This window comes from Ambystoma mexicanum, chromosome 11 (assembly GCF_040938575.1).
Source record: "Ambystoma mexicanum isolate Mex_15411 chromosome 11, UKY_AmexF1_1, whole genome shotgun sequence".
NCBI classification, from domain to species: Eukaryota; Metazoa; Chordata; class Amphibia; order Caudata; family Ambystomatidae; genus Ambystoma; species Ambystoma mexicanum.
Window position 1 is genome coordinate 354,126,205 of NC_090934.1, and position 25,130 is coordinate 354,151,334.

General features: G+C 47.3%; 1 protein-coding gene across 1 annotated transcript in view; it reads left to right on the forward strand.

Moving 5' to 3' along the window:
• The window catches only part of DNAJC8 (DnaJ heat shock protein family (Hsp40) member C8), a 285,178-nt gene that overhangs the window by 59,162 nt on the left and 200,886 nt on the right, over positions 1 to 25,130 (forward strand). Inside the window, exon 4 of the mRNA XM_069623065.1 lies at positions 16,172 to 16,238. Within this exon, the coding sequence (XP_069479166.1) occupies positions 16,172 to 16,238 (67 nt within the window). The remainder of the gene's footprint in view (positions 1 to 16,171; positions 16,239 to 25,130) is intronic.

Here is a 25,130-nt window from a genome sequence, read left to right on the forward strand (position 1 = left end):
TACCCGCCAATTGGCAGCCCTCCCCGCAGCCGCATATGCGCTTAACGACTGGGCAATCCAAGTCAAAGGATGCTACCCCAAAAATACTTAGTTCTGTCGACACGCATCACAAGAAGGCGTACAGCAACGATAAGGTCTAGCTTCGCCGAGGACTACGATAACTCAAGGCCAGGCCTTACCACCGCTGAAAATGATGGCGCTACTGGAAAAGGTTGCCGATGGGGGCAAGGCCCCGGCACCGCCGAAAGACTCCCTTACAATCGTCGGCTGTACCTACGTGCCTCCCTACTGAGGATGTTGAAGACAGCCTGGCAAAAATTGTGGCCCGCCGATTCTCAAAGGCAGCAGTTTATGGACTCTTCGAAAGGCCCAAGGATCCGCCAAGATCTAAGGAGAGCATTCTCATCGGTCCCGCCAGAGGAATTCTCTGAAGGAGAAGGACTTTCTTCGACATTAAGGCAAAAATCTCTACAGTTTTCGATGGAAGACAATGCTAGAGACACTTTTTCGACGGAAGACAGTGAGAGAGACTTTTCCACCTCTAGACCATTCTAGGTCATCAGTCTGGACTAGAGAAAAGTTTGAGGACTGCATGGAAAGGCTGGAAAGGTTGGTTTCACATTCAGAACAACCTACACCAAGACGGCCACAGGATGAAAGCCTTTTTAACCCTAGAGCTAAATTCCCAAGGCTTTTTGACCCCTCTTTAGAAGAGGATATATATAATTATGACCTTACGGAAGAAAACATTCCACTAGTTACTGTAGATGAAAATCCTTTCTCTAACGAAGAACATGAGCCCATTGAAAAAGGGCCAATTGAGGGCAGGGCTGGGGGGAGGATGGAGGTATGGGTGACCCTCAACCATGGCAGTCCCCAGATCCACAATATCCAGATCTTCTGGCTTTGGACTCCCCTCAAAACACCCCTACAATGAATCCATCTCCAATTGATGATCAGTTGACGTTTAACGTAATGTTACGTAAGGCAGCTGAACACTGAAGAGGCAGCCCTGAATCCGACTTCGTTGAAGATATATTCAGAGAAGCCATCAACCAGCCAGGCTATCCCTCTCCTCAATTCGATACAAAAAACGCCTGGCTCCCTCCTTAGCAACCCCTGCTCTCACAAGAGGTGTAAACCCAAGAATTGAAAAACACTTTCGCCCTTCTCCCTAGGATCCTCTGTATATTAGAGGTAATTCCACCCCAGATTATTTGGTAGTCACTACCACAAGAAAAAGGGCAGTTGTCCCTTTGTCAACCGGCGAGGCACCCCCTGACAAAGAAGGGAAAAGACTTTACGCCCTTGGGAAGAGGGTTACCACCACCACAACAGCAGCGTACTCTACGCATATGGCCAATAACGTCGCTTTATTGGCCAGTTACACCGATGTGCAATGGGCTTTAATACAAGAAGGCCTACAAGAGGCTCCAGAACCTCTACGAACCAGTCTCCTTACCATACTCTCTGAGGGTAGGCAAGTTAACCAAAGCATTTTAAAGAACACTTTGGACTCTGCCGAGATGGCCAGTCAAGCCCTGGCTCAGGGCATACTCCTCAAAAGACACGCATTGGCTTTGAAACTCAGGATTTAAACCTGAGACACAAGCTTTGCTTATAAACAAGCCTGTGGAGGAATCCAACTGGTTTGGGAAGGCGGTTGACGAGGCCCTAGAGACCGCAAAAAAGGAACATGATACCCTAAAGAGTCTGGACCAAATTTCTCAGAGACCCTCCATAAGACCAGGATTTGGAAATGGAAGTTTTTTTTTCGTAGCCAGCGCTTCACTCATCAACCATACTCTTCTGGAGCTCTCCACAGGGAACCAACACTTACACCACCCCGTACCCTCAAAGGGGACAGCGCTGTGGTAATGGAAGGGGCAGGAACCCTAACCCCAGAGGTTCTCCAGCCTCAGGCTCCAAATGACTTGAGGATTCGGGTCCTTTCCCATGCCTCCCCTGTCGGGGGCCGACTTACATCATTCCTTCAGGCATGAGAGGGAATAACCACAGACCAGTGGGTGCTAAAAAACCATAGCCCCCGGGTACTGTGTAGAGTTCAACCGGTCCCCAAGATTCAGACCTCCACGACAACGAAGACTAACACCAGAACATCTTTGCATACTTCAAGAAGATACGGGAACAAAAAGAAGCCATAGAGATCGTACCTCTATCACAGGTAAAAGAAGGTATTTATTCAGTGTACTTCCTCCTACCCAAAAAGGATCTAACCATGTGCCCTGTTTTAGATCTGCGCCCAGCGAACAAATTTGTATAACCACAAGTTCTGCATGGTCACCCTGCAGGGGGATTACATGGCAACTCTGGACACGAAAGATGCATACTTTTATATTTCAATGTTGCCAGCGCACAAAGTACCTCAGATTTATGAGAGGGAACAAACACTCAGTTCAAGGTACTACCCTTCGGCATAGCATCTGCACCAAGTATATTTACAAAGGTACTAGCAGTAGCGGCAGCACACCTGCGCAGGCAATCCATTCCAGTATATCCTTACCTCGACGTCTGGCTCTGAACAGGGGACTCTTACCAGACGTGTCTGCCAAATACCCAAAAGACGGTATATCTTTTATTCAGTCTGGGATTCTCGATCAACGAAAAAAAATCCAGCTTAGACCCCAGTCAAGTCAAACAATTCCTAGGGGCTCTAATTCGAACAAAGGACGGCCTCGTCTTCCCCTCCAATGAGAGAGTTCCAAACATGTTATTTCAAATCCCTCTCTATGTAGCCAGTCGAGAGGTAACTACGCAAGGCTGTGCGTCTGCTAGGAATAATGGCATCATTTATCTACTTCGTTCCTCACGTGCGTCTGCACCCAATACAAGAGTGGCTAAGCAGCCAGTGGTGTCAGGCCCAGGGACAGTGGGAGGATTTAGTAGTGGTCTCGCCGGCCCTAGTTCTCTCGCTGCAGTGGTGGTCGAGGGAAAAACCTCTTGAAACGGAAATCCTTCACCACCCCTGCAGTGGAAGCCACTCTTGGGGAGCCCACCTGCTTCAGCAAGCTGAGTTTGGTCGTCAGACATAGCGTCTAACCACATAAACCTGCTCAAACTGTTGGCAGTGTTCAAAGCACTAAAAGCTTTCGAAACACAACTGCAGGGAAAGACGATCCTAATCCTCAGACAGCACCACGGCCATGTACTATCTGAACAAACAAGGGGGCATTCATTCTCCAGGGCTGTCCAAACTGTCTCAGAACATTTGGAAGTGGGCTCTCAAACACATGTTCCTGTTATCACAACATGTTCCAGGGAAACTCAATCTTCTGGCAGACATACTCAGCAGAGACTTTCCGTTGCCCAGGGAGTACGAATGGCAATTACACTGAGAAATCGTCACCAACGTTTTCGCACAATGGGGCTTTCCAGAAATCAATTTGCTCGCAACTCTGGAAAATGCTCAATGCCAAGATTACGCCTCCAGGTATCCCCAGAACCGCTCCAAGAGGAACGGACTCTGGATAACATCGTCAGGGAAATTTGTCTACGCTTTTCCCCCCTTAGTCCCCTTCTCAACAAGATTGTGCACAAGATGCACCAGGAACCAGTCACAATGATATTGTATTGGTGGCCCCCATATGGGCCTGCCAACCCTGGTTCGCTCATCTGATGGCGATGTCCCTATCTCCTCTAATGAGACCGCCTTGCCCGTACAACATGTTCTCACAAGACCGAGGGGAGACACTTCACCCATGCCCCAAGACACTGAACTTAGTGGCCTGGCTCCTGAGGTCATAGAATTTGGACACCTGCAGCTCCCTCAAAGATTCATGAACATTCCCAGGGAAGCAAGAAAACCTAACACTAGATATTTCTATTCCAGTAAATGGAAACGGTTTGTCATCTGGTGTAACTCAAAGAGCATCAACCCAATCGACTGCTCTGCCACTCACATTGTTTTATACCTATCTCACTCACTTGACTCAGGCCTAGTCTTCAACTCAATAAAGGTGCACCAGCTGCACTTTCAGCATACACGACATCACAACAGAAGGTATCATGGTGGAAGATACCAGTGATTAAGGCTTTCATGGATGCAGTAAAAAGAATTCACCCTCCCATTTCCAACCCGGCTCTTGGATGGGACCGAAATGTGGTGTTAACTAGGCTTATGAAAGCTCCTTTCGGGCCCATGCACAAAGCAAGTCTTAAAAACCTCACCTTCAAGACTGCATTTGTAATAGCGATTACCTCCATTAGGAGGGTAAGTGAACTAAAGGCACTCTATTCTAGATCCCTTTTGTAACAGTTCACAAAGATAAGGTGGCTTTGTGCACTCCCCCTAGATTTGCACCTAAATTCATTTCCAAGTTCCATGTAAACCAGTCAATGGAGCTACCAACGTTCTTTCAAAATCCTTCAAGCCTGGAGGAAAGAAGCCTACACACACTGGATGTGCGCAGGGCAGTCATGTTCTACCTGGAAAGAACTAAACCACTGAGGAAGACTAAACAATTCTTTGTTTCAGTGGCAGCTGGTAGAGCAGGGGATCTTGTCTCTATCAGTTACCTCGAGGTGGATTGTCAAATGCATCACACTGTTACACTCTTGCTAAGAGAGAACTGCCCTTCAAGACTAGAGCACATTCCACTCGAGGCACTGGGGCATCCATAGCATTCATTGCAAATGTTCCCCATGAGTCCATTTTCAAAGCTGCAACCTGGACTTCTGAACACACCTTTACATAACACTAATCCCTAGAAACTCATTCTAGATTTGATTCTCAGGTGGGATGTGAATCTAAGCAGATACAACCATCAGAAATGCTTTTACGGTAAGTAATGCATGTCATCCTACTCTTATTGGACCTATCTGCAGCGTTCGACCTAGTGGTCGACCACAACAAACTTTATTCCACCCTAGCTAAAGATTAAAACTTTTCAAAGGACGCCACCCTGTGGAATAAATCCTTCCTGGCTGAACGAACATCTAGAGTGTCCATAGGCAAAGAAGTTACCGGAGCTATGAATAGTTTGCGGTTGAGAAAAATCATGGTAGTTGTAAAATCACTGCCACTAGCCATTCTAAGAGGAAAGGGTAGCATTTGACTGCTACATGAGTATCTAGACACAGGGGATACGAAGTAACCCCTCCAGCACGTCTATTGTAAGATAAGGTGTGCTGGGTCTAGGAGTTTAAAAGACTAGTAAAGTCAATTTCACTTTACATACTCTGGGAAACAGTAGTTTATCCCAGAGAAGGTATTTAAATCTTGGGACAACCTGAAAGGCTTCCCTGTGCCACTGCACTGAGGGTGCTGTGTGACGCAATGAAAAGATGCCTAATGGAGTTGGTTAGACTCCATAACCAAAGAACACCAAGTAAAAACACTTCTGATGCTTGTTAATCTGCTTAGAATCACATGCTGTGCATATGGGCCGACACCCAGTGGTAACCGCAGAGTATTGCATCTTGTCTTTCGGGGATGGACAGGGGACATCGGCATAGGCGTGTCTGAAACACTATCCCTATCGTGACGTGTAGTGTACCCAAAATCCCTCAAGTGCCGAGGTCCCTCAGATAGTTTTTTTTTTCCGCCCAGATAACTGGTCGCCCTATAGCGGAGCTCTTACAAAAGAGACATTGTTTATCTTATACCGACTTGTCGGTTATTCCCCGTTAAGTCACGTCACAAGAACATCTTCGAAGAAGACTGCGGGGGATTCGTCTATGGCTGTGGATTTCGTGCCTAACATCCGGCGGTCGGATTTGCCACGTGGTCGGGCCCTCTGGCCGACCTGTACAGTAGGGATAGTAGGGGTCAGGGTGGCCATATTTTCGGTATGTCTTTCTTCCTTTCCCCTCTTTACCGTTTTGGTCTGGTCGTCTTTCCCTTAAGCTATGGAAAGGACTCCTTTTAGATTCTAACTAAGTGTAGGGTCAGATATCATTGGAAGGACGAACACAGGACATGCAACCCCGGTCTCCCCCTAGAGCATGGCGAAAAGCGGTGTGCGGCCTGCAAACTCCTTCAGCCTAAGACCCTTAAGGAGCGCCGTGTAAAGCAGTGGGTCGCGTACAGTATGTTGCGGGTGGAACCCCTCCCTCCATCGCCACACCCGCTGAGAGTGACGGGGGCACCTCGGATGACCAAACATCCGTTGCGGGTGTTATAGACCTCGAGGTGGACATTTCTAAGTCCGCCACGGCCGTCCCCGAACCTTTAAGGCCTGAATCTGGTCTCGCTACAGGGACAACACGTGGCGACAGGGGGCGTATAAACGCATCACACTTAAGAAGACAACCCCTACACAGTTTTCGACGTCTTTGTCGAACAAGGTGAAAGCGCCAACAGGGCCGCCGAAAATTTCGACTGTTTCCTCGGATCCAAAGCCTTCCCCTCTTCCGCAGCAGCGTGTTGCAACTGGGCAACCAAAATTAAGTAAGGGCGCTACTCCTAAAACTTCAAACGTCGAAGTGCGGAAATCCGAAGCTGCGATGGTCCCGAAGGCTGCGGTAGGCCTGAAAACTACGACTAGGCCCCTACCTGAGAAACCAACCGCTAGGCCCTCGAGCACCGCGGAAGGTAATACACCTACCGATAGACCATCGGAACAACTGTCTCACGCCGATTCAGCGATTATCGAAGACCACATCGAAAGAATTATGGCAGCGGTGGGGTCTTACCCCGGTTCTGCCTAAAGTCATGGGACAAGCCGCGGAAAAATCTTCAAATGCGGTTTGGGATCCCGATTCTTACGATACGTATGAAGATAGTCAAGATCCTCTTTCCGACACCCTAAGAGACTCTTTTCGGCGCTGTAGGACGGACAAAGTTTTCCACCTGTAGGCCCGCCTGGGTCCTCTAAATGGACCACAGAGAAATTCGAAGGGTGTATGGATCGGCTGGAGAAGATTATCAGTTTTTCTGATCATCCATCTCCAGAAAGGTCTCTGTAGAGCCTAACCTCCATTTTCTATCTCATTTTCAATATCAGTCTTCTGTCCCCTTCCAGCAGGAAGACATTGTCCACATGGACACATATAGGGACATTTATAATGAAGAGGAAGAAGCTTCATTTCTGCAGAATTATGAGGACGAACAGCAGGGTACCAGAGACAACTGGGAAGAAACCCAGCAGGAAGGAACAGGCCCATGGACACAGCAAGATCAGGACACTGATGTTTTGTGCCTAGATTCTCCTCTGTCCACTCCGGCTCGCCAGGCCTCACCTGTAGATGACCAAATGGCCTTCAACTCTGTTGAAAAAAGCAGCTGAACACTTTCAAATCTCCACTCAAGAGGCTGTGCCTGAGCAGGATTTTGTAGAGGATAGCCTTAAGGAGAAGCCTCCATCTAGCCAAGCCATCCCCCTCCTTAATTCTATCAAGAGAAGGTTGGCCCCCTCATTGGTATCATCATCTCAAAATCGGGCAGTGAACCCAAGAGTGGAAAAACTGTTTCGGCCTTCACCTTCCGACCCTCTATACATCAGAGGGCATGCCATCCCAGATTCATTGGTAGTCACTACCACCCTGAAAAGGGCAGGAGTACCCCTTGCCACGGGGGAAGTACCTCCGGACAAGGAATCCAAAAGACTGTATGCTCTAGGCAAACGAGTCACTTCGGCTGCTGCATACACTACGTAGATTGCTAATAATACCACACTATTGGCAAGCTTTTCACCGGACCATCTGGAGATCCTGAATCAAGAGGTGGAAGCACTGATGGGAAAGGACGCCATAGAAGCTGTCCCTATTCTTCAGGTAAACAAGGGTATTTATTCAGTGTACTTCCTTGTACCCAAAAAGGACCTCCCCATGCGCTCTGTTCTAGACCTGCGTCCAGCGAACAAGTTCATAAAACTCCAGAAGTTTCGCATGGTAACACTACAGGAGGTGATCCCATTGCTGAAACAGGGGGACTACATGGCAACGTTGGACATGAAAGATGCATACTTTCATATTTCAATGTTGCCAGCGCACAGGAAATATCTAGTTTCATGATAGAGGACAGGCATTACCAATTCAAGGTACTCCCCTTCGGCATCGCCTCAGCGCCAAGGGTGTTTACCAAAGTCCTGGCAGTGGCTGCAGCACACCTGCGCAGACTGTCAGTCCCAGTTTACCCTTACCTCGACGACTGGCTCATCACGGGGGACTCATTCGACACATGTTTTTCGAACACCCAAAAGACAGTAGATCTTCTCTTCAGTCTGGGTTTCTCAATCAACGAAAAGAAATCCAGTCAGTCAAAACAATTTCTGGGAGCTCTAATTCTGACGGAAGACGGTCTCGGCTTCCCCGCCTACGAGAGGCTTCAGAACATGCTTTTTCAGATCCCTCAATATGTGGCCAGTCAGGAGGTGACGGTGCGCAAGGCCATGCGCTTGCTAGGAATGATGGTGTCATGCATATAATTGGTTCCCCATGCGCGGCTGTGCATGCGTCCCATGCAAGAGTGGCTCAACAGCTAGTGGTGTCAGGCCAGCGGACAATGGGAAGATCTGGTAGTTGTCTCTCCAGCCCTCGTTCTCTCTCTCTGCAGTGGGGGTCAAGAGAAAACCTCTTGAAGGGGAAGACCTTCAGATACAGCGGCAATGCGGTCGGCGAGGAGTGCCAGGTATTGTTTGAAAAGCATGGGAGAGCGGTTAGACCCATGGGGAACACTGCAGGTAGAAAGTGAGACGGAGGAAAGGAAGGACCCAAGTTGGACCTGGGAGGGTCGATCAGAGAGGAAAGAGGTCAGCCAAAGGCCAGGGTCTGACCTGCGATACCCAGGTTATCACGTAGAGAGTTGAGCAGGATGGCATGGTTGACCGTGTCAAAGGCAGAAAAGAGAGTAACTAGGATGGTCATGGAGACAATCAGTGTGAAGATTAAGCTGGGAGATGGCCAGCTTTTCCAGGAGTTTGCCCAGGAAAGGAGTGATGGAGATTGTGCGATAGCTAGCCGGGCAGGAGCGGGTCGGCTGTGGGTTTCTTCAGAAGAGTGTGCACAAGGGAATGCTTCAGAGGGGAGGGGAACGCTAAGGAGGCGAAGGAGTGGTTGCAGGAGCAAGTGTCAATGTGGTCTTTGATGGTTTTAGATGAACCGGGAAGAACCTGTTTTGACGAGAGGGACAGACGGAGAGGGACAGACGGAGAGGGACAGACGGAGAGGGACAGACGGAGAGGGACAGACGGAGAGGGACAGACGGAGAGGGACGGACGGAGAGGGACGGACGGAGAGGGACGGACGGAGAGGGACGGACGGAGAGGGACGGACAGAGAGGGACGGACAGAGAGGGACGGACAGAGAGGGACCGGTATTGCCTTTGGAGCAGGCCCTACACTTGTGTTTAAGGGTAGCTAGGTCGGAGTTGTACCAAAAGTTGCACTTGGCTTTGGGCTGCAAGCGAATCCTCATGATGGGGGCAACAACCTCCAGAGTATCACGTTGAAGAGTAGAGCATGAAAGGGCTGTGTCAGGGGGAGAAAAAGTGGCAGCGAAAGCCTCAACTGACGCACACTTCATTGGTCAGATGAACGAGAAGGTAGGTGGCAGTATTGGAGTTGGCCTGGCCTGAGGGTAAGCGAGGGAGCGATGGGAGGAAATGAGCGAGTGGTCAGAGGGATGGAAAGGGGGAGGTCCGAGGAGATCAAAACATCAAGCGTGTGCCCCACGTTGGTGGTGTAATTTGTATTATTCCCGAAACAGAATAACATATCTTATTACCAATCAGGTCTTTATTACCAATAGGGTCTGCTTACCTTGAAGTACCCATTGTCCTTCTAAAAGTCTACTAATGTGGTTTTACTCCCCATGAATAGCTTGCTGCCATTTTAAATGTGTATCACTAGGTTTTACTCTCCTTGAACTGCATACTGCTATTCTAAATATGGTTTATAATTGGGTTTGCATACCATGAGACTAGTGTTTGTGTTTACAATTGTTTAGGAATGATAATGGTACTTACCTTTCTAAGAATTCTCTTTGCCTGTGTATATAGAAAATAAACCATTATGTGTACAATACATAAGTATCAGTTTCTTTGGACCATATATATGCTAAAGGTTCTTTGTACCCAATTACAGCCGTCCCCCACTCCTAAGATAAGCCTGACTGCTCTGTCCAAGCTACTATATTAGATACAGAAAGATGGGTGTTATTTCTTTGTACAGATTTAATTAAACAAATATTGGAATCTTATTTAAGAAATTAGAGATTGTTAGGTGCACTATTAGTGCCTTGATTCAATCAAGCGTTTTTAATTTATTTTGAGCTTAAATCTCAATTATCATAGTGCATTATTTAACATGACGTTTATTTTACGAGTAGTCCAGGGTTGACACATAGCTGCGTTTTGGTGTGAATAAATTAGCCGTCTTCAATTATTCTTGCCAGTTCCTACTAACGTAGCGGATTCCCCTCATGTTCCTTCATGCTCCTATATTATGCAGTACAGGTCTTTATTAAGAGTTGGAGTTTATTCTATGTCGTGACAGGAGGCAAGCATTATTCTTTTCTTTATTACTGCTTTCAGAGCAATTTCAAATTAAAACATTTTAAACTCTTTAAAACTAAAAACGTTTTTTTTTTGTTCCTTTCTGAGCCTTTCTCAAGGCCTAAACACAAAAAGGGGGTGTAGTTTTAACTTCAACTTAGAATGTCTCTAAAACCCCATGAACCTTTGCTTTCTTGTAGTACTGGCCTGCCCTTTCTGTCTAATTAGGCTCTGGCTATAAGAAGTCCTCCTTGAAAGCACAACTCCTCTTTTTTTGTTGCTGCTTTCAAGATAAGTACTCCACTTAGAAATGTGTGTTTAGTGTTGATATAGACATTGTTGTATAACGCGAGTGTGAACTGCGTTTTATATAGTAAACCTTCATTACCACTACGAGATTTACTCGCGTGTAGCATTTGCGCGCTTGGCAAACACCATCGTTCCCATTCTACTTCGTTTGCATTGATTATTCATCGGAGGCCGGGGCCGGAGGTGCAGGCAATCGCGCCCGCGTTAGGCAGCCTGCCCTGTGTCCTCCATTCCATTCCACATGACACACACTTACTCGCGAGCACCCGGTGGGCTGTAGGAACCAGTGGAGTATAAAAAAAAAGGGGAGACACGCTTGCTCTGCAAATTGAAACTCCGCGGGCCATTGAACAGCTGAGTTCCCTCCAGCAGCTTGTTTGAGCTCACATTAATAATGGCACACTATACAGAGCCCAGAGTGTCCAAAAACACCTCCCCAGAATGGAGCTCAGAGGACTGGGGAGACCAGCCTGCAGCAGAGGAAGAGGACTGCTCCCTCCACTTTAAGAGGGTTTTGAGTGACTCCTTGTCGCAGGCAGTTGCAGAGGGTATGATGCCCCTGGCCCAGAGACTGGACCACCTGGAAGTCATGCTGAATAAGCAAAAGGCAGAGCACAAAAAGTCCAGGAAAAGGAGGGCGATGAGCCCAGGGAGGGAACATCCGCAGGACACCCTGAATCGGAGGTTGATCAGGGCTGTAAAAAAGCTGAGGACTACCTCTTTGCCACCCCTGAGCAACATAGAAGGGGTAGAACTAATGCCCCAAGAGCCAGCCGACCCAGTTTGTAGGCTGAAGAAAGCCTTTTTGATAAGGGCGATGGTGCCAGGCTCTCGACCCCTCCCCCCACCCCCCGCCCCAGGGGTGAATAATGAGGGGGAGGGAAGAGGATGCCGGCTACTTTTCAGACGATGGAGAGGAGGAAGAAGAAACCCCTCGGTGACCTAAAGCTTCAGTTCAGCCTCAGGAAGAAGGGGAAGAAAGCCTTCTAGACATGTTTGATTAGGAGGCAATAAGGCATCCAAGGTTCGCTGAGACCGCTGGATAGGGAAGTCCGAGCAAAGATTAGGGCGGAATACCCAAGGCCAGATCCGCTGGTGGAAAGTGTCTAGACACCCCAGAATTAGACCCAAAGATGGTAACTTTGTCATAAAAGCATCGAAAGACATCAGGAAGTACGTGGACAGAGAGCGTGGTGAGGATGTCAGGACAAAGTCATACACCTTGCAGGCTCGCTCGCAAAAATAATGGATCTGGCTAAAAAGGTGGGGGATGCACACACGCCACGTGGAAGTCGTCGCCCTGGGTAGTTGGGGCCCAGCGTGTAGTTGGTCTATTGGGCAATGCAAATTGCGCACTTTCAGCTGAAAGAAGACGTGGAGTATTGTTAAAAATAGATCACAAACGTAGTGATCTGGCCGCATGAGGCGGGCGAAAGGTTTATTATTTGGGGACACCTTCGCCAAAGAGATTTCGCAATTTGTGGGGACCTATTCCGCCCTGGAGAAAGCGCAAAGCTCCATCTGCAGAATTGTTCCCATGCAGGTTTTTGCGGGAACTGGACGGCTGAGAGGTCAGGCGTCCGGTCGTTTCAGTCAACACAGAAGACCTCAAGGACCCAGAGCCTAATACTGGGAGAGCCATCAACAAGATGGCTTCTTCCCGGCCCAAGCCCATTTCCCTAGGAATCGCAGAGGGAGAGGCCCCTACAGGCAGCAAAACGCACCAGGTGGTGAGTACCATAAAGTCCGTTTCCCCAAGAGTGGGGGGCAGGACGCTCTGGTTCTTGCATGCGTGGTGAGGGTTGTCCCATCGATGCGTGGTTGTTGCAAGCAGTCTCAGGCATGCAGTTAGAATTTTTAGGTGACCCCTCGCAGGCGCAAGATACAACAGCAAGGTTTATGCCCCTGGACGAGCAGCAGCTGCTCTTCAGCGAATTGCGCAGCTTAGCAGACTAAGGGAGCAATAGAGAGAAAAACAGGACAACGAAGGCTTGCCAACATGTTTTTGGTGCACAGGGGATAAAAAAATCAGGACCGTCCTAAATTAGAAGAGTTTGAACGAATGGGAAGTGTATCGCCATTTCAAGATGGAAGGGGTACACCTACTGCAAGAACTGCTCAGGACAGGAGACTGGCTCGTCCGACTAGATCTCAAGGACGTCTACCTCACAATACCGTTAGCAGTAGACTTTCGAAGATATCTTCGGTTCTGCTGGGGACCAGAGATCTGGAGGTTCGCCTCCCGTTTGGTCTGGCATCCGCACCGTGGGCCTTTACCAAAATTATGCATCCAGTGGCGGCAGCCGTTCGAGAGTGAGGGATCAAGATTTTTCTAATCTAGAAGATATACTGATCCCACGGCAGAGCCCCGCCAGTTTACAGGAACAGGCCGCTTGGGTATGCGAGCTGATATCTTTCCTCTGCTTCGTCGTGAACACAGAGAAGTCCGACTTTCGACCAGCTCAGAGAATAGAATTTCTGGGATTCGTGGTAGATACCAGTAAGGCTTCGCTGGAGCTGCCAACACTAAAGATAAAGTCCATAAAGAAATAACTGAGAGCAGTAATAGTGAAGAAAGTTATTTCGCTTCGCAATCTACCTCGAATAGTGGGTCTTCTAGCAGCTTCCATACAAGTCATATTTCCGGCCCGCTGCACTACAGAACCCTTCAGAGGCTGAAAATCAGACCTCTCACAGGGGGCCTAGGCTATCACCAGTTCGTCACCTTAAATCAAGAGGCCATTACGGAACTGAACTGGTGGCTGCACAACATGGAAGCCTGGAACGGCAGGGCTATTTTCAGGAACACACCAGACCTAGTAATAGAATCCGATGCAAGCAGAGCAAGCTGGGCAGCGCGATGCGGCTCCTTAGAGACAGGAGAGAAATCGTCCGAGGAGGAACTGCGCCTCCACAAAAACTGCCTAGAGCTTCTGGCAGGTTCCTTCGCGGTACAGGCTTTTACCAAAGACAGAGCAAAGTGCTACGTCCTTCAAGATGGACAATATTTCAGCAGTCTGGTATATCAACAAACTAGGAGGGACCTCCTCCAAAATGCTGGCCGAGTTGGCGAAGGATTTTTGGCATCATTGTCTATGGCAACCGATATTGGTATCAGCGGAATACATACCTGGGGTGCAGAATATAGTGGCGGATTGGAATTTGCGATATTTGGTAGACTCCGGCGATCTGGGGTTCCCCTCTAAACGGATCTTTTCGCATCCAGGCTCAACGTGCAGATCCCCAAGTTTTTCAGCTGGAGGATAGACCCAGCAGCAGCAGGGACAGGAGCGATCCACTACGCCTTTCCCCCGTTCGTCATGTTGACGAGAGTTCTAGCGAAAGTGCGCAGGGAGCCGGCGGAATTAATGCTAATAGTTCCGATATGGAAGTCCCAGCTGTGGTTTCCAGTAGTGATGGAACTTTCCACGGATTTTCAGAGTGCTTCCTCACAGGAGTGACATTCCCGAGTGGCCAGTTCCACCCTCTAGTGCTGGGTGGGCACCGTGCACCTGATGGCATGCAGGGTTTCAGGTAACTATGGCAGCTGCCAGCCATTTTGCAACTCACTGCGAATGTATTGGGGACTCCTGAGCGCCTTCCACCATCACGAGGTGTAGTGCCGTGTGGAAACGTTGGAGCACATATTGTGCAAGATTCAGTGTTAAACCCTGTAGTGCATGTACTGAACTTCTTAGCGGAAAGATTTGGAGAAGGCTCTGCCTAGAGGACGATGGGTGTGTACAGATCCTCTATTTCAGCGGGACATAAGACGGTAAGCTGCTAGGGGAACATCCAGCTATACTACGCCTATTGAAGGGGGGGTAAAGATGCGAAAACCTCTGGAACCCAAATATTCGGTTCTTTGGGGTGTAAAAGTAGTTTTTCAGTTGTTCCGGTCCTGGCCGAATAATGGAGAATTCTCGCGATCCCAACTATCAGGGAAATTAGTCATGCTCCTATGTCTTACGGCATGCAGGAGAGTATCGGATGTGAAAGTCTTAGAGATGGACAGGAAGATTTTCTATCCAGCGGGAGAAGCCTTTAATGTAGTTAACAGGACAAAGTCAGATTCTAGGATTATTTCTTATCCATACTTCCCGAATGGGAAGTTGTGCATAGCACAGTGTATCAAAGACTACGAGTTAGCCACAGCGGAGATTAGCCCTAGAGGGATCACACAGCTTTTGATTGCGCGCCAGAAGCCATTTCACAGTAGCGACAGCCACAACTGCCAGATGGGTTCGAGAAGGAATGGACTGGGCAGGTGTTGATTTATCTCAGTTCGGAGCTCATTCAGCGAGAGGCGCAATGGCATCTAGAGCGTTTTCCGCAGGGGTTCCTTTACAAGATAGCATGAAATCAGCTGATTGGTCAAATTAATCCACATTTAAGACCTTTCATTTCAAACCTATCTCCCAGCTAGCGAGTAGATTGATTGACCGCTTTGAACAAGCATAATGCTTGCCTCATGTCTCAATATAGAATGAAGATTACCCATGCTGAGAGCGCTGGGAAGTCTTGATTCTATTAAAGACGAGTAGGCGAGCATTATATCCCGCCCAGGGATATAAGGTATTGTACTGCAAAATTGTTTTGTTGCAGGATGAATACGCAGGACCCACCCTTATGATAATATCGCGGTTTGTTTCAGCAGAGGAGCAGAAAGCAACTTGAGCGAGGAAAGTAAAGAAGTCCATGAGTAAAGTTCGGAAAGAGTCTATTGGGCAGATAGGACACCGAGTGGGGCGTTCCAGTTTTCTGTTGGTTACAAATGTTGACTGTTGGAGTTACAAGTAGCTGCCAAAGAAAGAGGAGTTGTGCTTTCTAGGAGGATTTATAGACACAGCCAGAGCCTAATTGGACAGAAAGGGCAGGAAAGAACTACAAGAAAGCAAAGGTTCATGGGGTTTTGTAGTTCCTTAGACATTTTAAGTTGAAGTTTAAACTACACCCCTTTTTTGTGTTTAAGCCTCGAAAGGCTCAAAAACGTGTTTAGTGTTTAAAGAGCTTAAAAATGTTGAATTTGCTCAGAGATCAGTAATAAAGAAAGAAAAGCATAGTACTCGCCGCCTCGTCTTTAATAGAATCAAGACTTCCCAGCGCTCTTAGCATGGGTAATCTTCATTGTATTATCTAAGGTATAGATTTGTAAAGCCCCCTGTGCGGACATTAGAAAAACTGTCCTAATAGGGACTAATACAGATCTACTGATCGAAGAGAACATCTGTTTTTACAGGTTAGTAACATAAACTTTTTTTATTATGCATTGTTTCAAATGATCCTTGCCTCCCAGTGCTGCTTCTGCCAATGTCCATATGTAACCCTTTTCTGGCTTTCTCAGATGCAAAAGATGAAGCTTCTGATAAACACTAGTCTTAATGTAGCTCTAAATTATCTGTATTTTAGTTATCCATATTGGTGCACCCGGATAAAAATCAGGACGATCCAGAGAGAGCACAGAAGGCTTTTGAAGGTATGTTATGGTCCCTCATATCATGTGTTGATAATTGTTGAATGAATTCCATAATTTCTAACAAAACAATTTTGTTTAATTTTTCCTATTTATTGAAATACTGTGAATGGCATGTGGATTACTTTAGGTATTAAATCAGTATGCATAGTTGTTGGTATCCAAAGTGAAATGGATTTTTTTTCCACAGCTTGAATAGAATTGGTCTGCCCACAACACACCCTGATTGAAGTTTCCCGTGTTGAAGCATTCCTGAGCTTCCATGATCTGCTTGGCTTTGGCTTCGTCTGTCATGGAGCAATTATGACTTTCCAATTGCATAAACCAAGTCAGTCTGTGTTAGTGTCTGACTGATTTAGTTGCTTTAGTAATGTATCTGGTCTTCAGTTGCTACTGAGCAGTTCTTTGACAAGTGTTAGGCAAGATTGTATGTAGTAACCCTGTGGGAGACTACACCAGTCTTGTCCTCTTGGCAATGGGTAACCCAACATTTGGTATAGGCCTGTACTACACAAGTTGGTAGTGTGACTGAGCAGCCAGGCTTATCTCCAGATGGGCCAATGTGAGCTGTAGAGTTGCAGCACAGAGTTTCACAGTGACAAGTATTCAAATAGCACTTATATGCCTCACTCAGGATTCTTAACTCTAGCTCGCGTCGCATCTAGATAGAAATGTTATTCTTAACATGCACCACACTTAGAATTCTGAACCCTAGCTTGCGCCGCATCTAGATAGAAATGTGATTGTTGGCACGTGCCACACTCGCATGGAATTTCTGAACACTAGCTTGCGTCGCATCTAGATAGAAATGTGAATGTCAGCATGTACCACACCTAGATGGAATCCCATAATTGCAAGGATAGCAATGCCAACTAACCAACCAACAATTTCTTTTTTTATTTTTTATGGTTTTATTACAAACCTTTAAAAAGAGAAAAATTAACATACAATTCAAAATAATGAAAGCTCACAAATCATCCGCTATTACCCCAGACTTTTGCTGTTAACAGCAGCCTCCAATACAGACCTCAGGATGTCCCAGCGGGTTGCTCCACCGGGACGGCGTATAAGCGGTCTTTTACGACTCGAAGAAAAGAAACTAATGCGTACAACACCACTCTGTTTGACCCATCAAACAGGGCTCTCCACCAGTCGTCTCGAGTTAGGAATTGAAAGTTCTTTGTTATTGGGCTAAAGATGTTATTTCTTTCGCTCTCCAACTCGGGACATACTAAAATCAAATGTTTAAGTGTTTCCTTGTTGGTGGAGCAGAAACGACACATGAGGTCCAGGTCCGTAGATTGGGACCAGTAGTAAAGGCGTTCCTTGGTTGGCATGGCATTCAGCCTAAACTGCAAATAGGAGGCACGAGACCACTGGTCCGGTAAGTACGGCAGATAAGGCGGGACCCAGCCATAGGCTCTTGCCTCGGCCGGCGCTTCAAGCATAGATTTAAAAGCAGCTCTTTGGGTACAGGTGTAAATCCAGTCATTTCTCCAAAGCTTTAGTTTTGCAGCATCAGGATTCTCGAGCAACAATTGCATCGTGATGTCATAGGAGCTGAGCACATCATGACATAACTTATTCCATTGGTATAAGATTGAGGGGGCTTTGGCGAGTTCTAGACTGTGAAGGATCTCCATTTGAGGGGTTGGATTGCTTGAATTTAGTTTCCTAAAGACACTTAACAAATTCCAAGCAACTCTCGCTTGAATTGAGATGTACCCAAGCTCATATCTGGCACAAACAGTAGAGGTGCCTTTAGGCAGATGGAGAACCCTGGACCAAAAAATGCTTTCCAAAGAGCTCCACACTTCGGACCCACAACCAAAAGCGTTTTCACCAGCGTAAATCAATAAGGGTACCACCTTCTGCTGGAAAAGGGTTATCGTTGGTCTTAGAATTTCCCAAATTTTTTATTAATCAGGACTGCTTGGCATGCCAATTGTCGGCATTTTTTCTTTGCTGCGTCCACCCAAGGTGCGTCATTTCTACTCGCACTTAGTTGCATTTCCAAATATCTGGTGTTAAGTACATGCCCAATGGGTTCTTTATTCACATACCATTTAAATTTCTGCCCATTAGGTTTGAAACCTTGCAGTCTTTCAAAAACGATGGCTTCACATTTCCCTCTGTTAATAACCAGCCCGTTGTCAGTTAGGTATTTTTCCACGGCAGCGAGTTTCCGCTGTAAACCTATGGGAGTTGAGTCTATCAGAATGTTGTCATCTGCGTAGACTAGGTAGTCTACATGTGAGCCGTGAAGTTTAGGTGGGAAAGTGCGTAGACCATTGAAAACATCTTTAATATCAGATATAAACAGGTTAAAGATAGTTGCCGCAAGAGGGCAGCCTTGCTTGACACCTCGAGAGGTGTTAATGGGTGAAGATAGGTTACCCTTTTGGTCCAAGCGAACTCTAACGGTCGTGTTCATGTGGAGTTCGTGGATAGCGGACAGTAGACTTTCAGGACAGTTCCATTTGGTCAGTTTAGACCATAGCAAATCTCTATTTATACTGTCGAAAGCCTGGGACAAGTCAACCAGTGCGAGATAGATTTTAGAGTTTGATCGCAGTGCTTCCATTTTCAGTAAGTTCAGTATTAGAAGGTTAACACCGCAGCCCAACCCTTTAACGAAACCAGTTTGTCTGGGGTCCACCTGGTTGCAATGTGTGGACCAGTCCGTCAATTTTTGTTGTAAAAGAGTGGCATAGACCTTACCCAGCACATCAAGAAGTGCAATTGGTCTATAGTTCTTTGGGTTGCGACGGTCGCCTTTTTTGAAGATGGGTATGATCACTGCAGATTTCCAAGATGAAGGGGTCTCGCAGCATTTGACAATCCTGTTGAATAGCAGCTCACAAAAGGTGGTCCATACTTCTGGCTGAAGTTTGAGCGTAAAATTAGTTAAGCCATCTGGACCAGGGGCTCTGGAGTTATTCAGATTCTTGATGACTCTAAGAATGTCCTCGTGCTCGAATACTAGGTCCCAGTGTGACAGGACACGAGGGGTCCATACGTCGACCTCATTGATTTTACTGAAGAGGTCGGTGTAAAAGGATACCCACTCAGACTCAGAGACCAGGTTTGCCTGAAGAGCATATTGTGGAGCAAGATTGTCATTTATCAATCTCCAGTAGTCAGCAGAGTTGGAGCTCTTCATTTTTGATAGCATAAGCTCTGCGTCATTTTGCATCATGATGCACTTGTGAGATTTCAGCCAGTTCTTATATAGCCTTGTTTGAATTTTTTTGCAAAACCAATAGCAACAGTAGGCAATTGTTTGCGGGCCGTTCTTAACTGCCAGCGTAGAAGGCGTTTCCGTTGTTGCACCTGGAGGTCAAATTTATGTTTCGATATAAATAGGCTGTTTCCCGTGAGAGTTCTGAGTTCTTGGTATTGGATTAAGAGATGGTTGTATTCCAAGGATTCGGACAGCTGGTAGCTCGTCAAAATGTGGCCCAACTCGGTAGAATCTAGATTTAGCCGAATCCTTCCGGCTCCTGTTCTCACTGAGAAAGCACAGCGATCTTGGTGCGTTCTACCGTTTGCCACAAATGACAAGACCACCATATCATGGTCACTGTGCTTCATTGTTTGAACAGACAAGCCGGTCGTTCTCATGTGAATCCTATTGGATACAAAGATGTAATCTAAGGTAGAGCTAGAATCCCCTCGTCTCCATGTTGGGGCTGCGGGAATATCGCCCAGGGTTTGGCCATTCAGCATCACCAAATCCCGCAGCTCCATTTCCAGACACCACTGAGTTTTCAGATGAAGTTCTACGGAGTTAGCATTCTTCTTGAGCCCTGGTGCGTTTAAATGACTAAGGCAATCGATGTTAAGGTCGCCGCAAATAATCAAGTCATATAGCTGGCCAGATTCCGTGAGCTCATCTATGGTCTTAGTGACTTCGTCTATGAAGTTTTTTGCTCTGGTTGCCTCATGGTTCCAATAAAGATTGAAAATACAGAGGTTGGTTGTCGGGCCGTTAGCGGGGCTTCCATCACCAATCATAGTCACTTGGATATAAGGAGAGATGTCAATTGAGTGCAAAATCCGAAGCCCTGAGTTAATCCTGACGGCTACCAGTAGACCCAACATAGGTCTACCCCTAGTCTGTTTAATGGCTGAAGTGTGGGCGATTTCAAAACCCTCCAGAATTGGTTTTTCACATAGCCATGTCTCTTGTAGACAGATGAGATCTAACTCGTCGGCCCAGGTGGAGTTGAACAAATGACTAAAGCCCCTGGTGTTCCAGGATCCCAATGTGTAATTTTTTTGGTTATGTCGTTTGAAGGCTTGGCGTTAACATGACGTGGTGTTATTTAGGGTTTCAGCAACCCAGGACCAATCATTGCCATTCGCCCTAAATGGCATGTCAGTCTCAGGCAGATCTGCAAACCGATGCGCTTGGCTAGCTCCTTGTACTGTTATTTTTATGTTATTTTGGCTGGAGGTTCCACTCAAAGACTTCCGAGTGTTCTGTGTTGGAGAGAGAGTGCTTTGATGGAAGGCTGAGGAGCCATGCTCACTCGGGCATGCCGAGGGATTTTTATAGGCACTTCCGACCTCTGCCAGGTTCACAACATCATTCAAAACCTCAGTTGGAACACGTGTAGGGGCTAAAGAGATGTCAAAACCGAGAGATAGTAACGTCGGGCCGGCTTGGAGAAAAGTGTCAACTATGAGCTTAGACTGGACATGCAAGATGACTGCGTCATTCTTGGTTTCTTCAAAAAATTTGACAATTTTCAAGTCACCAGATTCAATTGCCCTGAGACTTGGTACCAGATGGCATAGCCACAGGACATTATGGCGATTCATTATTAGGTCGTCTGCAGAATCAATTAGTTCCAAGAGTACTTGATGGTAGGATGAATCATTTTTCAAATGCGAGTTCTTGGAGGGATCATTTGTAAGGTACTTTTTTAATGGAGCTCTAATTTGCGGTAGTCCATTAGCCTTAGACTGCGACGACCTAATCGAGACAGAGTCCCTAGGGTAAAGTCGTGTTAAGTCGTGCTTCGCGACCACCAACGATGATGACTTGCTACAAGGATCAACAGCAACTTGGGCCCCTAAATCTTCCGTTTTGTGAAGACTTTTGTTAGAGTGAACACACCTCTTACGACGTTCTTCATCTAGCGTCATGAATGGTTTGAAACCAAAAACCGTGTCATCCGTTGAGGTGATGATTGGCCCACTTACTTCGCACAGTGATACAACTCTGGTTGCCTTTTGGTGTGGCGCATGAAGGGGGATGTTTATTTAGGCCAGATAAATTGGACCCTGGCCCGGCCTGGTTGTTCATTTGCGGGCAGGCTGCAATCGGGGGAACAGGTGTGGTGTTAATCAACTGGGTCGATTCAGGGAGGCTGACAGGTGAAGTATTAAATTCTTCAGCCCCAGACAATTCCTCGGCCACTGCATCCTCGTACACAGACGTGTTCAACAACTCCTCAGATATGCCACATAAGTCGATTATGGGTTCAATGGACTGGACCAACTTGGTGGCATCGTCATTTGACTGAGGATCAGGTACGACATTTTTATTTTTCAGGTTAGTTTCGTTAATAATTACATTCACAGTTTTCAGGTTTCTCAAGCATTTCCTGGAATCGTAACGACGGTTCCTTTTTTTCATAGGCTTGTTTTTTGATTTTTTTGGTTCATGGCCTCTGCAGTTTCCGTCACCCGAACCTGTGACGGAATTAGTCTTGGAAAGCTTGAATATGTCATACACTGCCGAGGCACCATCATGACCTTGTTTTTGTGCAAGAACGGGCCCCACCACATCTAAGCCCAAGCCACGATTTTGGTCGGAAGGGGCAGCCATTTGAGGATCCAAAAGAGCCAAATTATCAGCAGCTTGGGTTTCTAGGAAGATATGCTGGCAGTTAGTCGACAGAGGTATGTTTGAGTCACAGATGGAAGGGAGATGGTCGGTCATTTGCGATCCTGCAAGACATGGAGCAGAGTCAGGCGGCAGCGTGGATTGTTCCTGACAATCAATAGGAGCATATTTTCAGAACACGCCATTATATCTTTATTTCTTTCCAAAGCTGAAGCAGTGGCTGCCGCAATCTGAGCACATGAGGCTAGCGGTGTCCGGACGGGAGAGCAAAGTACAGGGTTGTTTGTGGGTCGAGAGGTCAGAATCCCTCTCTCTTCAGCTACTCCATTCTGTCAGCACTTATCAACTTTTTGTTGAAAAAGATTCAAAGCCTGTTTCGCCACTTCGGCCAGTAGTTTTCTGTCCAAAAAGGCGTTTTTATTGCTGTCCATTAAAGCCCCCAGCGCCATTTCCACCTGTTTATTAGTGCTCAATGATGTATTCATTAGGATTGTCTGGGTATTCCCCATCTCAGAGATCTTTGTATTCATACTAAGAATTAGAGCTGTCGGGTCTTTCAGACTGTCGTGCAAATGTTCATACATTTTCAAGAATGGAGCCACGGCTATTGTAGTTGATGACATAATGGTGGCTTGAAGATCTTTCAAACTTGGTGTAGGGTGTTCATTGCCAGTACTGTCCATAGTGAGACTGGTGTGTCGCCTTTTGCTCACAGGGAGGCGTCTGATTTTTGGGAATGGGCGCTCCATAAGTAATGAGTCCGAGGAGGATGAATCTGACATATAGTCAGAACGTGTCTCCACAATTGAAGGCCCATCCACACATTGATGCAGAATGGTCGATGGTTGGTTTTGCAGTGTGTTAGAGTCGACCCTTCTCAATTTAGGAAGTTGTCTCTGTGAGCAATGAATGCTCGGTGAAAAACTAGAGCGACTTCTTCCTCTTTCCTCCATTTTATGCATAGGGGAACTCTGCAGGGGGTTATTGCCAGACGGTGCAGGTGAGGACCAACCAGCCACAAAATTAGAAGACCCTCCCACTGAGGCTGTAACACCCGGCAAGGAGTCTTTTGTTGCCGAGTTATTCGCTCTGCTTTTGTTCAGGTGCTTAAGATCTGTTAACAACTTGTTAACGACTTCCAAGGAGTTTCTACGGTTATTATGGTCCTTCACTTGGAGGGTAGATACCCTCTCCCCCTCAGTGTTGGCACATGAGGCACGGGTAAGTGGCTCAATACCCACACTGTATGCTGGTTCATCCACTTCATTGTATGTAAAAACTGCATTATCGGAGCCTGCTTCAAGCGACTTACTTGGTGGCAATGCCGGTGAAGGTATCAATTTCTCGTATGCACTGTAGAATCTTGTGCGTGGAGAACGACTACTTGTTTCTTTTTGTATAGAGGGGCATACAATGTCACTAGATCCTGAAGTCGTGAGGCACGCTTGAACACCAGTCGAACATGAGGGCGTTTGGGTTAAGCCGGGATCTTGTTACAGTGAGCAGCTGTCATTTTGTGAAGTACAGGAAGGAAGCTCATGAAGGCCATGTACTTTGGCCAAGTTGACTATGGCCGGGTTGGCTATGACTGCCGGGATTATTGGTGCACAGTGTGAACTGGCGCACTTATTAGGTGACGCATCATGTGTACTTTGGAACAGCAAACAGTTTAAAGGAGAGTGTGTTGAAGTCGGCTGGGCTGGGCCGGACTGAGCGGGAGCCGAATCCGATGTGAAGTGTCTCTCATGTGGATCGACTACAGCCTCACCCCGCATGCTCCCTGCCACTCCTCCCGTTGGATCAGAACATGCAAAGTCCACTCGCGAGGAGGCAGCCACACATACACTTACTGTGGTTTCGTTGATGACTGCACAGGGCGAGTTTGAAGCCGGCTGCAAAGAAAGCCCCCCACCCTCATTCGGGAGCTGGACACGATTACCGGAGACGGCAGCCGGTGTTAGGGACGCTTCTGGGGACTCCGCTGGAAGCCACGACCGTTCCCGAATCGGGGCATACCGGGTCTCAAGCACGCTTCCTTTGGGCTCTGGTCTTCACAGGAGCGTCCACAGTCAATTCTTTCACCGGCACCGTAGTAACGTTTGTTCGCATCGTTTCAGCAGACGATGATGCAGAGATGGAACAAGAAAACAGATGAGCCAGGAGCCAAGAGGAGAGTCCCGACTTCCACGGACTTCCTCGGACTCCTCAGACTCTGCCAGACTCTGCGCCCGCTCCGCGGGGAGAGGCAGGTTTTAAAGCAGCAAAGTCACTCCCACACAATGGAAATAGTAGAGGTACTGGTCACTCCTCAGACTCTGCCAGACTCTGCGCCCGCTCCGCGGGGAGAGGCAGGTTTTAAAGCAGCAAAGTCACTCCCACACAACGGAAATAGTAGAGGTACTGGTCACTCCTCAGACTCTGCCAGACACCGCGCCCGCTCCGCGGGGAGAGGCAGGTTTTAAAGCAGCAAAGTCACTCCCACACAATGGAAATAGTAGAGGTACTGGTCACTCCTCAGACTCTGCCAGACCAACAATTTCATCCCTCTGCATACACCTCTCAAACTCTAACCAAACACAACCACAAGCGTTAAACGCAGCAATCCGCACAAACTTCACAACAATGCAGCAACAAAACAAACCACACATAGACCTGCACAACAGCACACGACGACTATCGACCGCAAAACACCCCAAGCCCAACCAACGGACCCACCGGGCTGAGGCTGCCAACAGCACATCACTGCTCCCTTGCACTTTTCCAGCTTATTCCCACTAACCCACCCCCTCTCCTCCCCTTTTTTAAGAGCCGCCAGAGCACCAAGGGACCACTACGGTGGTGATAGTGCGCGGTACAAATGTCCTTTAACATTAACAATACTCCTAGGAGTTGGTAAAAGGAAAAGATTATTAGAACAAGAGACCACAAATATTCTTAAGCAGGCAAATACTTTCGGATCCCCCAAGAAGAGTCATTCAGTACAATAGGCTAAGCCAAAGTCAGTGGGCAAAAGTCTTATATAGGAGGAAGCACTTCTG